This window comes from Chrysochloris asiatica, unplaced genomic scaffold, assembly GCF_000296735.1.
Source record: "Chrysochloris asiatica unplaced genomic scaffold, ChrAsi1.0 scaffold00009, whole genome shotgun sequence".
Taxonomy (NCBI): domain Eukaryota; kingdom Metazoa; phylum Chordata; class Mammalia; order Afrosoricida; family Chrysochloridae; genus Chrysochloris; species Chrysochloris asiatica.
The window spans coordinates 27,364,934-27,379,734 of record NW_006408527.1 but is presented as its reverse complement, the minus strand read 5'-3'; the positions used below and the strand labels follow the sequence as shown (position 1 = coordinate 27,379,734).

The 14,801-nt window shown below is 35.9% G+C and overlaps 1 protein-coding gene across 1 annotated transcript in view; it reads left to right on the top strand.

Moving 5' to 3' along the window:
- The window catches only part of NEK7 (NIMA-related kinase 7), a 131,133-nt gene that overhangs the window by 65,685 nt on the left and 50,647 nt on the right, over positions 1–14,801 (top strand). Inside the window, exons 6-7 of the mRNA XM_006834172.1 lie at positions 10,712–10,820; positions 11,691–11,798. Coding sequence (XP_006834235.1) covers positions 10,712–10,820; positions 11,691–11,798 — 217 coding nt within the window. The remainder of the gene's footprint in view (positions 1–10,711; positions 10,821–11,690; positions 11,799–14,801) is intronic.

The window sequence follows — 14,801 nt, the reverse complement described above, 5'->3', positions numbered from 1 at the left end:
AAGTGGTGACAGGCACATACGTCACCAGTGTATAGAGTTTGTTTGGTGAATCTTCATCGTCATTATGTTTTCTGGACAACCGCACCTGGATACGTTATGGAACGTTCCTGATTCCTTTGGCCCAGACAGCTTTGTTGAGCCTGGTGTCAGTGCGAACGTCTGGTGTTCCCAGCTGTTTCATGGCAAATTTTTGAATCTTCTTTAGTGCTTGAGGGGCACACTTCTTGAAGCCTACTCCATAGATGTGCTTGTGAATGTTGATGGTGTGCTCTCTGGTCACCGCTTCATTGATAGCAGAATGACCCTTCTTCTTCTCGCCACCCCTCTTTGTGGGAGCCATAACAATGGGATCAGGTTGGAAAGGAGGAGCCCAATTCTTTTTTGACAACTTGCAATTTTCCTAGATTCATACTTTGTACATTCCATGTTCTGATTATTAATGGATGCTTAATTTGAGTTGTGTCCCATCAGCAAATGAAAATACTGAAAGCTTTACTCTAGTCATCATGGTCACCTTTACTTTGAGGAGGCATCTCTTCCCCAATTATAATTTGAGTTCCTTCCAACCTGAGTGACTCATGTTCTGTCATTGTATCTGACATTATTCTGGTGCTATTCATAATGCTTTCATCTTCTGACGTATTTCACAATGTCCCACTGCTATTCAGAAGTAGTTGGCCTCTCCTTTTTTTTTTTTTTTTAGTCTGCCTTAGTCTGAAAGCTCAGCCGAAACCTGTCCACCTTGGGTAACCCTGCTGGTATTTAAAATCACTGGTGGCATAGCTTCTCGCATCACAACACACAAGCCACCACAGTACGACAAACTGAGAAATGAATGGTGGTGTCCTTCTGGTACGGATAGACAATTGCAAGAAAGGATACAAAATCTTGTCTACTTTCCCATTACATTGTTGTCGTTGTTAGCTTCCTATATGCCCATTCTAAATCATGATGACCCCATGTGTTCAGCTTAGAACTATTCCGTGAGGTTTTCAAGGCTTTTTGGAATCGTATTATCAGTACTGTCATTCAAGGTGCATCTGGTTGGGTTCAAACTATCAAAATTTCGTTTAGTAATGAAACACTTGACCTTTTGAGTTACCCAGGGAACCCACATTATAGTCAGTAACTTTCTTTCATTTAAATATCTGTTGAGAGGATTTTACTGTCTCATCATTTTTCAGTTGTCTTCACTTTGCCCATTAGGAAAATGTACATATGAAAACTCATACAGTTATCTGGTATAGCATATAATAGAAAGCATTCATTATAGAAGCAAATGTTTCAGTTTATGTTCATGACCTTCCATGACTTCCTTAGACTGACTTTATAAATTTTTGTTTGTTTTTAAGTTTTAATTGTGAATTGGTTAATAGTTTACATGGGAGAACATCAACTTTACATTCTTCCTATCGTATTTCATTTCATTGCAATGATTACAATTCCCTCTGTGAATCATTATTAAACTACATTTACTTTGATTCCCTCTGTTTTTTTGTTTTTTTTTTGGGGGGGGGGGTTGATGTACACCAAATCATTCAGAAATATTGTTGTTGTCAAGTGTCTTTGAGTCAGTTCTGACCCATAGCGATCCTATACGTGGTTTCTGAGGCTGTAAATCTTTACGGGAGCAGACATTCTCATCTTTCTCCCACAGAACTGCTGGTAATTTCAAGCTGCTGACCTTGAGGTTTGCAGCCCAACTCATAACCACTATGCTACCAGAGCTCCCTACTCAGAAATATACAACCGTTTAAACAACCAAAGGGCCCACCCCGCAAGCCCACCCCCAGCTGTCAGCACACAGCCCCTCTCCCTCCCTGAGTCCAGAGTTCCCAACCACTCCATCTCTCCACCTCATCATCTCTGACTCTATCTCTGGTGTCGCTGTTTCTCTGGATAGGGTCCAGCACTCCTCTCTTCTCCCTTGATTGTCCCAGGGTCCTCCAGTCCTGTACTGCAAGATCAGCACTCCCCTATTTGTGTTACAAAACATCTATCTTTACTTCCAACCCTCACAGTCAGTCGTGATAGCAGTTATTCAGTATTGAACCACAGGAGTTTTATCCCCATCTCCTTTCACCAGCCCTGTCTAGACAGGTTGGAAACCACTCAGTGGAGATTCTACATTTCCCGTGACTTTCTAATTTTAATCTTGCTTTCTCTTTCCCTCCTAATTGTAACTATTTCCAAGCATTTTCTCTATTTGTTTTAGTAGACTAGAAACTTCTCTTAAGGATTTTTCATGTGGTTGCAATATTGGTATCATTTGTGAAGTAATTCTGATACATTCATATATTTTTATCCACCTTTTATTGATTTTCAATTCTAAATTTTCCTTGATATTGATATGCCAGTTTTTATAAGGCACTTTCTTGGGAAAACATGAGGGTAAATAAAAAAGTATTGCTACTTGTTGTTGCTCTAAAGTGCAGTGGAGTTGGTTCCTATCCATAGAGACCCAGTATAGGGTTTCCAAGGAGCAGCTGGTGAGCTTGAACCACTCACCTTGCAGTTCAAATGACTTTGTTGTCTGACACATTAGCTCACCATGCCACACCAGGACTCCTGCTACTAAGTTATAGTTTATATATGCATGCATTTATTCCAGACTAGATCTGTTTAACCATGTCTCTGCAAGTACTGTATGACTACAGACACATTCTATCAGTAATATACTTGTCTTAGTCTCATTAGATTGCTACCAACAACAACAACAACAAAAAAAGATACAATCAAAACTGTGGCTTCCAATGGAATTTATTGAGTGAGTTAAATTCCAGGCAGAGAAGTCAGCTCGGAAGGCTCTGGTGATAGTTATGAGGGATCCCCAGGGGTAATCTTGATAGATTTTTTTCACAGGACACAGGATGATTGTGGGGCTTAGTAGAAAGAAGCTTAAAGATCATTGAAAACTGCACTGGCGCCAAGAAGGCCAGAAATGTTGCACCAGTGAATTGTTTTGCCATCACAATGAAGTACCTGCTCGTTCATTGAGAGTAGCAAGGGCAGTTGTAGGAGAATTTCTTTAGGAAACCCTACCCTACCCACCCTACAGCCCTGATATTGTGCCTTCAGACTTCTTTTTTTGCCCCAGAACTCAAACAACATTGAAAAGGAACACCATTTGGGTCCCTCCAGGGTGCCAAGACTTATTTTGGTGTGGTGTGAATCCAAGAGTGCAAAATTTTGTAGGGAAGGGTTAGAGACATGGGAGCACTGCCTTCAGAAGTGTATAGAACCAGATGTCAAGCAAACAGCTTCACATTTTCATATTTTTATTTAATAAAAGTTCTGTGATTTTGTAGTAATTCCTTCTGGTTTATCCTCATACATCCTAGTATGGTGGTGTAGTATAAACACTAGACTCTTAACCACAGGGTTGTCAATTCAAACCCACCAGCCACTTCTTGCAAACCCTATTCATGGTCGTTATGATTTGGACCTATCTTGATGGCACTTAACAACAACAACATGCTGAGATATGGTGGTTTAGTAGTAGAATTCTTGCCTTATGTAGGAGATGTGCATTGGATTCCTGGCCAGTCACCATATCTCTGTCAACAGAGGCTTTTTTGTTGTTGTGATAATAAGTGGATTTAGTACAGCTTCTAGATGGAGCTAGGCTAGGAAGACAGGCCTTGCATTCTACTTTAGATATTAAGCCAACGATAAATCCTATTCATAAGAATAGTGCATGGGATCACCATGGGTTGAGTAGTGGCATGATGGTAGCTAACAAAAACAAGAACTATTTTTTATAAATATAATTGCTCAGCTAACTTCATATTTTGCACCTTAAAATGAAATGAGTTTTAGTTTCTATTACTAATTTATGCAATTTTAGATTTGGGGAATGAATTGCATTTATATGCTATTGTTAGAATCTGGGATCAGCTGAACTACTTTTACTTAACTTCCCAACATTACAGGAATGGAAAAAGACTAATAAAACTTGGATAGAAGGTATTTACAAAAGCAAATCAAATGAAATCCTAGGCCAGTGATAAGTATTCTCTGTAATATCATGGCCTTCCAGGACCTTTGTACTTAGTACCTTCCTAGCGACTTAAGGTATCTGAGCTTCATTCACTGTGCCTAGAGTAAAAATATTCATACACTGCAAATTATATTACATACAAAAATTCAAATTGAGATGTGCTAACTGTTTTGTATCTGCATATGGTGGTGGTTATATGTTGTGGAGTCAGTTCCGACTCATAGCAACCTTGTATAAGTTTTCTGAGGCTGTAAATCTTTATGGGAGCAGAAAGCCTCATTTTCCTCTCATGGAACAACTGGTAGTTTCGAACTGCTGACCTTGAAGTTAGCAGCCCAACTTATAACCGTTCTGCTATCTGAGCTGCTTATATCTTCATATAATCCCCCAAAGTTATGCACAGCAGGTATTGTGCAATTTCAAGTATTGTTGCCTCAGTATTCCTTGAAAAGAGAAGTGTTTGCATGGAGAGATTAATATATAATAGCAGCCACATTTAGCACCACACTTGTACTTTCAAAAGCATCCTACCTTTCCCATTACTCAACCACTGTTTGCTTAATTCTGTGAATTAACCACTTAAAAATGTAATCCTATCATTTTAATTATAGGAGTATTTTATCTGGGTATGTGATGTCCCTTTTGATGGTAAATGATAGAGCTTATTACAAATTTATAACAAAGAACTTAAACTACCTGTCATGTCATGTGAAGGCCATTTATAGTATTAACTGTACCAGTAGGGTAGGAGTTAGGCTGCTAAACACAGGGTGAGAGGTTCAAACCCACTAGCCATTTCCCAGGAGAAAAATGAGGCTGTCTGCTCTCATATAGATTTGTAGTCTCTGAGACAGGTTCACTATGAGTTGGAATGAACTATATGGCATTGCACGTAGTTTTGGGTATGGATCACTATACCTTAGAGATATTCAAAGTCTGAGGGTAAGTCAAAAATTATCTGCATTCTGGCTGTAGAATTGATTTTAATCAACTTTTAGAAAAAACAAATACATCGTTTTTCAACATAATATCCTTGCTTTTCAATGCACTTTGTCCATCTGTCAACAAGGTTTCATATTTACTTAGTAAAAATATTTTTTTACTGCGCTTCGAGACACAAATGTACCACTGCCTTCACTTCATCATCAGAAATGAATCTCCATCCTTGAAGGGCTGCTTTCACGGGGCCAAAGACTATCCCAAATTTAGACTTCAGCTCTTCAGAAAGCATCTCACTGTAACAAGCAGTGTTGATTGTTTAACCTTTTTCCTGATAGTGTTCCAATACAGGCCCTTGAGAATCCCAAAAAACTGTAAGCATCAGTTTTCCAGCTAATGGTTGACTTTGGAACTTTTTCTTGGTCGGCGATTGAGGATGTTTCCAATCCTACTCTGCCATTTACTTTCAGGCTCCTAGTGATGAATCCATGTCTCCTCACCAGTAATAATTTTTTTTTAAATAAATTTTTTACCTTCTATCGAGTATCAGTCTACACTTTGCTTGCAGATGCCCAAATGCTTCTGTTTATGGTCTTCTGTGAGTTGTTACGGTAACCATCTCACACAGACTTCACAACCCAAATCTGTTGTGGAATATTTCATAGGCAGAGCCATGGCTGATTTGCAAATGATTTGCCAAATAATCTGCTGTCACTCTTCTGTTTAACAGAATAATTTTACATGCATGCTCAATGTTGTCATCAGCCATGGATGTGACTATAACGAGAGCACAGATAACTTTGGATTATTTTACTTTGGTTTATTAATCATAGGCATTTATTATGTATGTTTTATGAACATTGAATTACCAACAAAGGTCAGCCGTTCAAACCTACCAGCTGCTTCTTGGAAACCTTTTACAGGGTCTCTATGAATTGGAACTAACTTGACAGCACTTAACAACAACATCATCAAGGATAGGACATCACGATAAAGTTTTTATTTTTTAAGAGTGGAAATGTGCCACACAGGCATTTAACATGTATTTTTTATTTGTAACTGAGATGGTAGAACTACAGATTGCATTTTAGTGGTGATAGGGACCTCAGAAGGAGCTCTGATAGCATAGTGGTTATGAGTCAGGCTGTTAACCTCAGGGTCAAGCAGTTCGAAACTACCAGCTTGCTCCGCAGGAGAACGATGAGTCTTTCCGCTTCTGTAAAGATTTACAGCCTTGGAAACCCTATGCAGGGTCGCTATGATTCAGAACCAACTCCACAGCACACTACTGCCACCACCACCACCAGGACCTCAGAGATTATTTCCAAACTTTGTTTCAAATAATGAGGAAACGGAATCCCCCGCCACCACCACCACAGATTAAATGATTTTTTCAGGCTCATGCAACCAACTATTGTCAGATGTCATCATCAGTTCTGGTATTAAAAGGTGAATGTGTATTGTGTTACTGACCTTTAAAATTTGACAACACTGCCAAGGAGAAAATGTTTCCTTGTATTTAACAGAAATCGCTTACTTCCTTTTGTTAGATAGATAGTACTTGGAAGAGATGGAGAGCAGCTGGTGCTCTAGTTCTAGCTCTCTTGTTGCTTTATTATTTCTCGTTAGTTAATTATCCTTTCTCCTAAACCTCTTTGAGTTCTCCTCAAATCTCTGTGGTTGTGATCATCAGAATTCAGTAGACTGTCTTACACACCAGGACTACATTTGCTTTTTTAACTACAGTAGTATATTTCTAAAGGATCCTTAATGTATGGTTCCCAGGACCAGCTACATAATTTACAAGGCACCTTGTTCAGAAATTAAGAAATTGAAGATGACCACAACAGAGCATTAAACCAAATGCAAGACTGTGCATTATTTGCACAGGTTGTACCATAAAACCAGCCCTGATGGTTCCAAATCTTTAGTTGGAATTTTTGATTTTTAAAGATGTGCCAACCTATGGGCTCAACTATTTAGATATAAGCTGGAAAATCATTATTATTATTCAAATTGTATTTTGTTGTTGTGTAGAACAAACATAGCCAAACACACACCTGTTCACCAGTTTCTTCTGGTACAGCTCAGTAACCCTGATGACAGTCTTTGAGTTCTACAACCACTTTCACCCACCCTTGCTGACGTGTCCACTCATTGTCCAGTACGGTTCCTAGCTAATCTTTCTGCTTGCTGTTGTCACTCTGACCCCAGGTGATTGCTGTTATTAAGTGCCATTGAGTCAGTTCCTACCGATAGAGACCCTGTATAGGGTTTCCGAGGAGCGGCTGGTAAGCTTGAACCACCAACCTTGAGGTTCAACCCAAACTCGCGGAGGTTTAACCCGCAGTGCCACACCAGGACTACATGACGCCATATAGATAATTCTTAAAAGAGTCCCAGACAGACTATTTTTCACCAGTTAAGCTAAGCTATCATTTGGTTTTAAAGAAAACTTAAGAGGAGATCATTGGTTTAAAGTTTAAAGATGATCTCAGGGCAGTAGTTTCAGGAGTTCCCAAGATTTCCTTGAGGAGGAATGCTAGAATTGCCCAAGTTAGAAATATGTAGTATGTGTTCTACTTGGTTCTATAGGTTTTAGAATGCAGGAACCAAGCAACCTAGTTGAGTCCAAAAGAATGGTATTTAAATGTTCAATGTCTACCATATAATATTTAGCTTTGGACACATAATTTGTAGAGGGATGTTAGATATTGGAGTAAAAAACAAGTATGACTATTTTCCCAGAATATTTGAATGAGTCAGCTTGCAAGCCTCTTTTATATTAATACAAATTGCTTCAATGTCATTGCATGTATGTATTTTACCAGGCTTGCAGAATTTCACCTACGTGAAATGCTGATAGTATTTTTATATAGTAAAAATATAATCTGACATTTATGTTTTGTATGTAAATTAACTAGACTTTTACTATATCTAATTTTGTAAATCTGAAAAAATGTAGTGTATTTGAATAATGTTGATAGAAGTAAAATATGCACTTTTAAAGTAAGTAAACAATATTTGAAAACTTGCCTATTTTTAAAAAAGACTCACCAACTCATGTACCTGAATGGACTGTTAATATGTATCTTCATAAATCTTAAATATGTTCTTTTCAGGTGTACAAAGTTGCATTTCTGTTTCATAACATATGGGAAATAATGGCATGTCACGTATCTCGTTTTTACACAAAGCAATATATGGATACTAATCTTTAAAATATTTAGCTGAATTATTTACTGCTTTGTTGAAAACTTATTATGTGAGAAATATATGTATGTTAAACTTAATAGCATACTCATTTTTTCCCCACACAAACTTTGTTTTTTAAAATAAAAATTTCTATATGTTGGCATTAGGTTTTTAAAAATAATTTTGTCCTAAGTATTTATATAGAACTGATATTTTCAAGGAAAAATAGGGTTTTTGAACAGTAATACATTTTGACTAGAGAGTTAACTTTTGGAAGATTTGTATTTGTTAGTAAAGATTTCAGGAAACTATTATTTTTTCTATTTCTTTTTTTATTAAGACTTTGACATTACAGACATTTCTCTTTTATGGTGTTAATAAATGTTTTACCAATAGTGCAAGGAATTAAAATTTTTATTTCCTTTTTGCTATTCATCCTCTCTTATTCAAGAGATAGTCAACAGTGCCCCCATCAGAACAGACAGGCTTATCTCATCATAATAGCTTTGTTATTTTTTGATTTATTTATTAAAAGGAAAACCCTACACTTGAATTGACAAATGACATATGATAAATAACTCTTGAAACAATTGGGAAACTGATGATGTAATAAAATTGCCTTTTCACTTATTTTAGGACCAGATGATATTCATAAAATTATTCTCCAAAAGCCTGTTACTAATTTGGATATTTTATGTTTTCCCAAATCATTCCATGTAGGCAATATTACATTAATGTCAGTTTATTGTCATTATGTTAATATGTTGTTATGAAAGTTAGACCTAAAATATACATATATATAAATTGAAAATAATCAGTCCATCTGGATCTGATATCATCTATCTTACTGTGCAAGTTAAGGGCAATCTTTGGCTTTATATTTTGTTTGCTTGTTAATAATGAAACTTTGAAAATGAATTGCTAAATTAATTATAATTATGGTTTCAGAATTTTTATTAAAACATAAAATTTTTCTTCCGTGGTCTGATCTTTACATGATACGGTATATTTATGTCTGAATGAAAAGAAGCCTGGTCCCCATCTTCCTGTTGACATCAAACAATCCTCTGATATGCTAATCTAGCATCAGGGAGAACACATATACAGGCTTTAGTTGGATTCATTCCAAGTCTGAAAGAAAATCATGTGGAAAGTACGGATTTTGCGGCATTGCCCTCTTCCAATGAAAACTGATGTTGGCACAGCCTCCAATTAAAAAGACTGAATGTTGAAACATCGTATGGGAGGTTTTCACCATCTTACTAATACCCTGATTTGCTACTTAATTGCCTGGTCATCTAATTGTTGTTACTTGTTCTTTGAGATGTAATGGTAATTTCAATTTCCACTGAAATTGCTGATACATTCATTTCCACAGTATGTTTCACAGTAAAGATTAACCTGAAGTTACTTGCTTTTCCTTAAAGACTTATTTTTTGGTATAGTGACTATTTATGAGACAGTAGGTATAATTTTGTTTTCTTTCCTGAATATGAAGCAGGGATATCAGCCGATTTCGTACTACTGTTTGACTTTCAGCTGACCCTCAATTGATCATAGGAGTAATAATTGACAGGCTTGATTGTTTGGGGAGTGTCTAAAGTATAGTTTCTCCATCTTGAATAATAAAGATCAAGTTATTTAGAATTCTGAAGTCAAATATACAGATAAAATACATACTTGTATACTTGTTTAAAGTTGGATGATTTTATATATATATATGTATGTATTTTTTTTTAAATATAAGATGACAGAAAATTTTATGAAAACTTGTTTAAGTTCTTGTTGCTTTTTTATAAACATTAAGTAGAAACCCAATTGCATTTTTCTGTTTGAAAACAAAAATTGTATCATGAGTCTTTGTTAAGTCTCTTGAATCATATGTGAGCATTGGTCTTGACTGAGTTAATTTTTAGTTTCACCTTCTAGCAAATTTCATGTAGAAAATGGACATAAATATGTACCTCTGGGTTTTGAAATACTTTAGTCAATGCCCTCATGCATGATGCCCAACTGTCTCCTAACCAGACTAGTGAGTCTCTCAGCTTTTGCCTGGACCACCTGTAGTATTTTTTCATCCATGAAGCATGGTATCATTTATTCAAAGCAAAGTACAACTTTGACTTTTAGTGCTCAATGAAAATATTCATGAAAACTTTTACATTAATCCCTTTATTTAATTGTTAGTAAGTTAAGCGATATTTTAAATGCACCAGGGTGATTTGCTATTTAAAAGGAATTCTATAGTGCAGTCTTCTTTCAGGAAGAGAATTGTCATTTGATGAACATAATTACTTTCAGATTTCTAGACTAGTTTATTCTGGCTCTGTTAAAAATGTAGTGTTGTATTTTCTTGTTCAGATTAGAAGTTATTTTTATAGAGATGTTACTTTTTTTTTTTAAAGTTGGACTTTGCAAAGATGTAGAGATACTTGGTTCATTTAGTAGGGAAAATCCAGCTTTTCAGTTGGTGATAGGTAAATAACTGTAGGTAGTCTTCTGGCTGTAGCTTTGTGCTTGTCAGAATTCAGTCTTAAGAAATGTTAGTTATCATTCTTATTTGAATTCTTTTTAAAGCATTTTAAGAAACAAAAGAGGTTAATTCCTGAAAGAACTGTTTGGAAGTACTTTGTTCAGCTCTGCAGTGCATTGGAACACATGCATTCTCGACGAGTCATGCATAGAGGTAAGACAAAATCATAAATAACTTTTAATATTATTATAAATGATAAGTTGCTAGACAATTTAGAATAAACACAATCTTTACATAGTATCGTGCTTTCTCAAGTAATTTGTTTCCAAATTTTAATTTTAATGGAATGATAAACATTTGAATAAATCTCTACTTGGTTTTAAATAAGAATGAATATTAGTCTTCTGTCTGCTTGAGTATTCTGAGCACCTTACTGGTTGTGTTGGTAAAGAACAATAAAGTAGCTGCAGGAAAGCAGTTGAATACATGTAAGGAAGAGTGCACTTATCCAAATGAAAAAATGTGTATTTGAATTACTTTTAACTGTAATCTTTATCATTAACTCTGAAAGTATTCTTGATAATCAGTGAGATGGCAGAGTTACATCACTAAAGAATTCATCCACTGATTTGGGGGTCCAGAAAATTTCAATATACTTTATTTAAACAATTCATTAGATGAATATATGTATAATAGTATTATTGTTATGATTTATGCTTTATGCAAATATGCCAATAAATAAATTCTATGTAAGATATTATATTGATAATATGTATGAAAAGAACACAAATCTTTTGTGCTTTGAGTCACAAAAGTTTATCAGAAAATGGACACTGTCATTTAAGTGAAATCAGTAGCCATCTTCATCCCGCCATCCTGATGATTATCTCTAGCAAAGAGCTGAGGAATCAGCAATATTAGACTGTGTCAATAGTATTCAAAATAAAGTGCTCAGTTAGGAATTCAAACCTAACTTTCTTTTTTTAGGGTACATTTTAAATTATGCCATGAAAAGTTTCTAAACCTTTTATAAGCTACCTAAATTTATATTGTGGTTCTCCTGATCTCTTCATTTTTTCACAGATATAAAACCAGCCAATGTGTTCATTACCGCCACTGGAGTGGTGAAACTTGGAGATCTGGGGCTTGGCCGGTTTTTCAGCTCTAAAACCACAGCTGCACATTCTTTAGGTAAGAGACATGGTATCAGACCATTCTGGGTTTTGTGGTTAGATAAGGCGTGTAAACATTATATGACTGCTGCTCTTATATTCTAAATACAACCCAAGTCCTACAACTATTTATAAGATATAGTACCTCTATTTCATGTGACAATTGGAGACTTGTGTTTGCAGACTTCAGGCAGGCACTGCATTTAAAAAGAAAAACGTAATAAATGGTTCTTTACTGGTGCTAGTAAGCATTACTTTTATTATGTATTTAATAAAAAATAAGATAATGTCATGAATAAACAATTTTTGGAAGGAGACTTTGCCTGATCATTTAAAAATAATAATATTGTATTTATTATAATAACATTTATTGTGGTGATTAAGAAGGGAAAAACCTAAAATTGATCTATGGCAAGGGAAAAAATATTTTCCCTAAATTTTAAAGTAGAAAAAAAAATCAGTAGTTTGTTAATTCTAAAGCGAATAATGCAACCTTAGCCTTTGTATCTAAAACGGAATTGAATGTAGCTTTTAAACATACTTCTGACATTATTAGGAGGGACCATTCTCTGGAGAAGGATGTTATGCTTGGTGAAGTGGAGGGTCAGTGAAAAAGAAGAAGACCCCCAATGGGATGGATTGACACTGTGGCAGCAGCAGTGGGCTCAAGTGTACCATCAGTTGTGAGGATGGCACAAGACCAGGAAGTGTTTCCTTTTGGTGTGCATAGAATGCTATGAATTGGTACTAACTTGATGGCACCTAACAACAACATTCAACATCATATCAACAGTGGAAAGAAAGTTGTCCAGTTTAGAAACAATGTAAATTACTAGGAAGGAAAAAAAAAACAACAATCTTTTGAGTAACTCAAAGTGATAGAGCTTATACTAAAATTTTTCAAATCAAGTTTAAATATAACATGCTCGTAAAATATTAACAATAAAAATACAATAATAATTAAGGCAAAAATAAGTTGCCTTTAATTTAGTAGTGCCCCATGTGATGTTGTAAGATAAGCTCTGGACTATTAACTACAAGGTTAATGGATCAAGCCCACCAATTGCTCCTTGGAAACTGTACTGTGAGTTGGAACCAATTCAATGGCACTTAATAACAATAACAATATTTTTGAACATACTTGGTATCATAATTTCATTGAAAGCCCCTGAAATTCTTATAATGTATTGTTTTAAGTATGAAATTAAAGAACTTTCAAATGGCCCAACGAGGAATAGGGGTACTGATGGTGGCACTGTGTGCTATTGCGCTGTACTGCAAAGTCAGTTTGAACTGCAAGGTCGGTAGTTCAAGCTCACCAGCTGATTTCCGGGAACCCTATACACGGTCACTATGGGTCAGAACTGAGTCGATGGCACTTAACAACAACAATGAGGAATAGACTAGTTCTACTAAATAACAAAATGGAGTCCTGGTGTGGCATTGTGTATTAATGTGCTGGACTGCAACATCGATTTGAACTGTGAGGTCATCAGCTCAAGCTCACCAGCCAATCCTCATAAACCCTACACAAGGTCACTATGAGTCAGAACTGACTCAGCGACACTTAACAACAACCACAATGAAATAAAAAAGTAGTAAAAAGAGCTTCTGAATTCATTGTGCAGGATTTTTTTTTTTTTCTGATGTTTTTACTAACATTCTGTGTGGCCTTGAACTACTCATTTAGTTTTCCTTGTCTAAAACAGTGCCTGGCACATATGTAGGCACCCAATCAATATTTTCCAAGTAGCAAAAAATGGATTCTAGTTTAAGGAATGATAGAAAGATAATGCTTTACAGAGTTTTTATTTTTTTCAGGTCTTTTTTGAATGCAAAATTTCACATCCATGCAGGCAACTATAATAGTTGTTTCTTTTTTATTTTATTTATATAAGATTATTTGATATGAATCCATAAGAAATAATGTATAAGTTTAGCTATAACTTTAATGAAGATTTATTGAAGAAGTTATAACTCTTATTTTATTTGTGAAATTACAACTCTTACAATGCAAACAATGAAAGAATTCTATGAAAAGCATCATAGACTCATTCAAGCCAATTGCTTTTATCACTAGTAAAGTTACCACTTAATGTTAATCACTTGAATGGAATGCCTTCACAATGTTCTGTCACTATTGTACTTAGAAATGTTAGGACATGATTTCAAACACATACACACTTACACACACACAAGTGCATATGCACCTGTCCCCCCAATATATTGCTTAGATACTGCTTTGCGCTGTCACTTTGAGCCTAAAGATCAAGCATATTATTTGAAACCTGGATCTTGGTAGTTTTTGAAATAGACTTCTTTAGTCAGCCTCATACTGCCTCTCACTTCTTACTAGAAGTTTTAAACAGGGTTTATAAACATATGCATCATCAAATTTAAGTGATGTTCATCTAAAATCTGTTATACTGTGAGCAAAGTCAGTGGTTTCATTAAGAATTGCTAATATATTAGGTTTTATGAAAATCTGTTTATTAAGAATGTACAGTTATCCACTAGAAAGGACAAGTAGACCCTCCTGGAACAGCTAGAGTGACAGAAGATACACCTTCAAAGAAAGAACATCAGGAAAAACCCCCAAACAAAAAATGGTAGCATGAGTGGCTACTACAAGAATAAACAGGTTGCCATCAAGGCAAGCAGTCAAGTGTCTTCTGGTAACATATGAGCAGGCATGCACGCTTGCTGGCGACCACATTGGTCTCATGGTGAGTGGAAGAGGGGGAGAGGCAGCAATGAAGAAATGGGCTGGATTCAACCACGTTCCATAGACTCCCGTTGACCTGGAGATGAGAGAGATAAGAGGAAGGACTGGTTGATCCACAGTGTGTTGAGACCTGGGGACACCTGAGCCAATGGATTAGGACACAGCCACAGAGGGCTAGAACCGAGAGTGAAGCATCCAGCTGATATGAAGTGAGGGGAGACTCACAAGAATGCCCAAATTTGCAGATAGTACCCATTTGACCTACCTTCAATGGCTTGATAATCAGAACTCGACTAG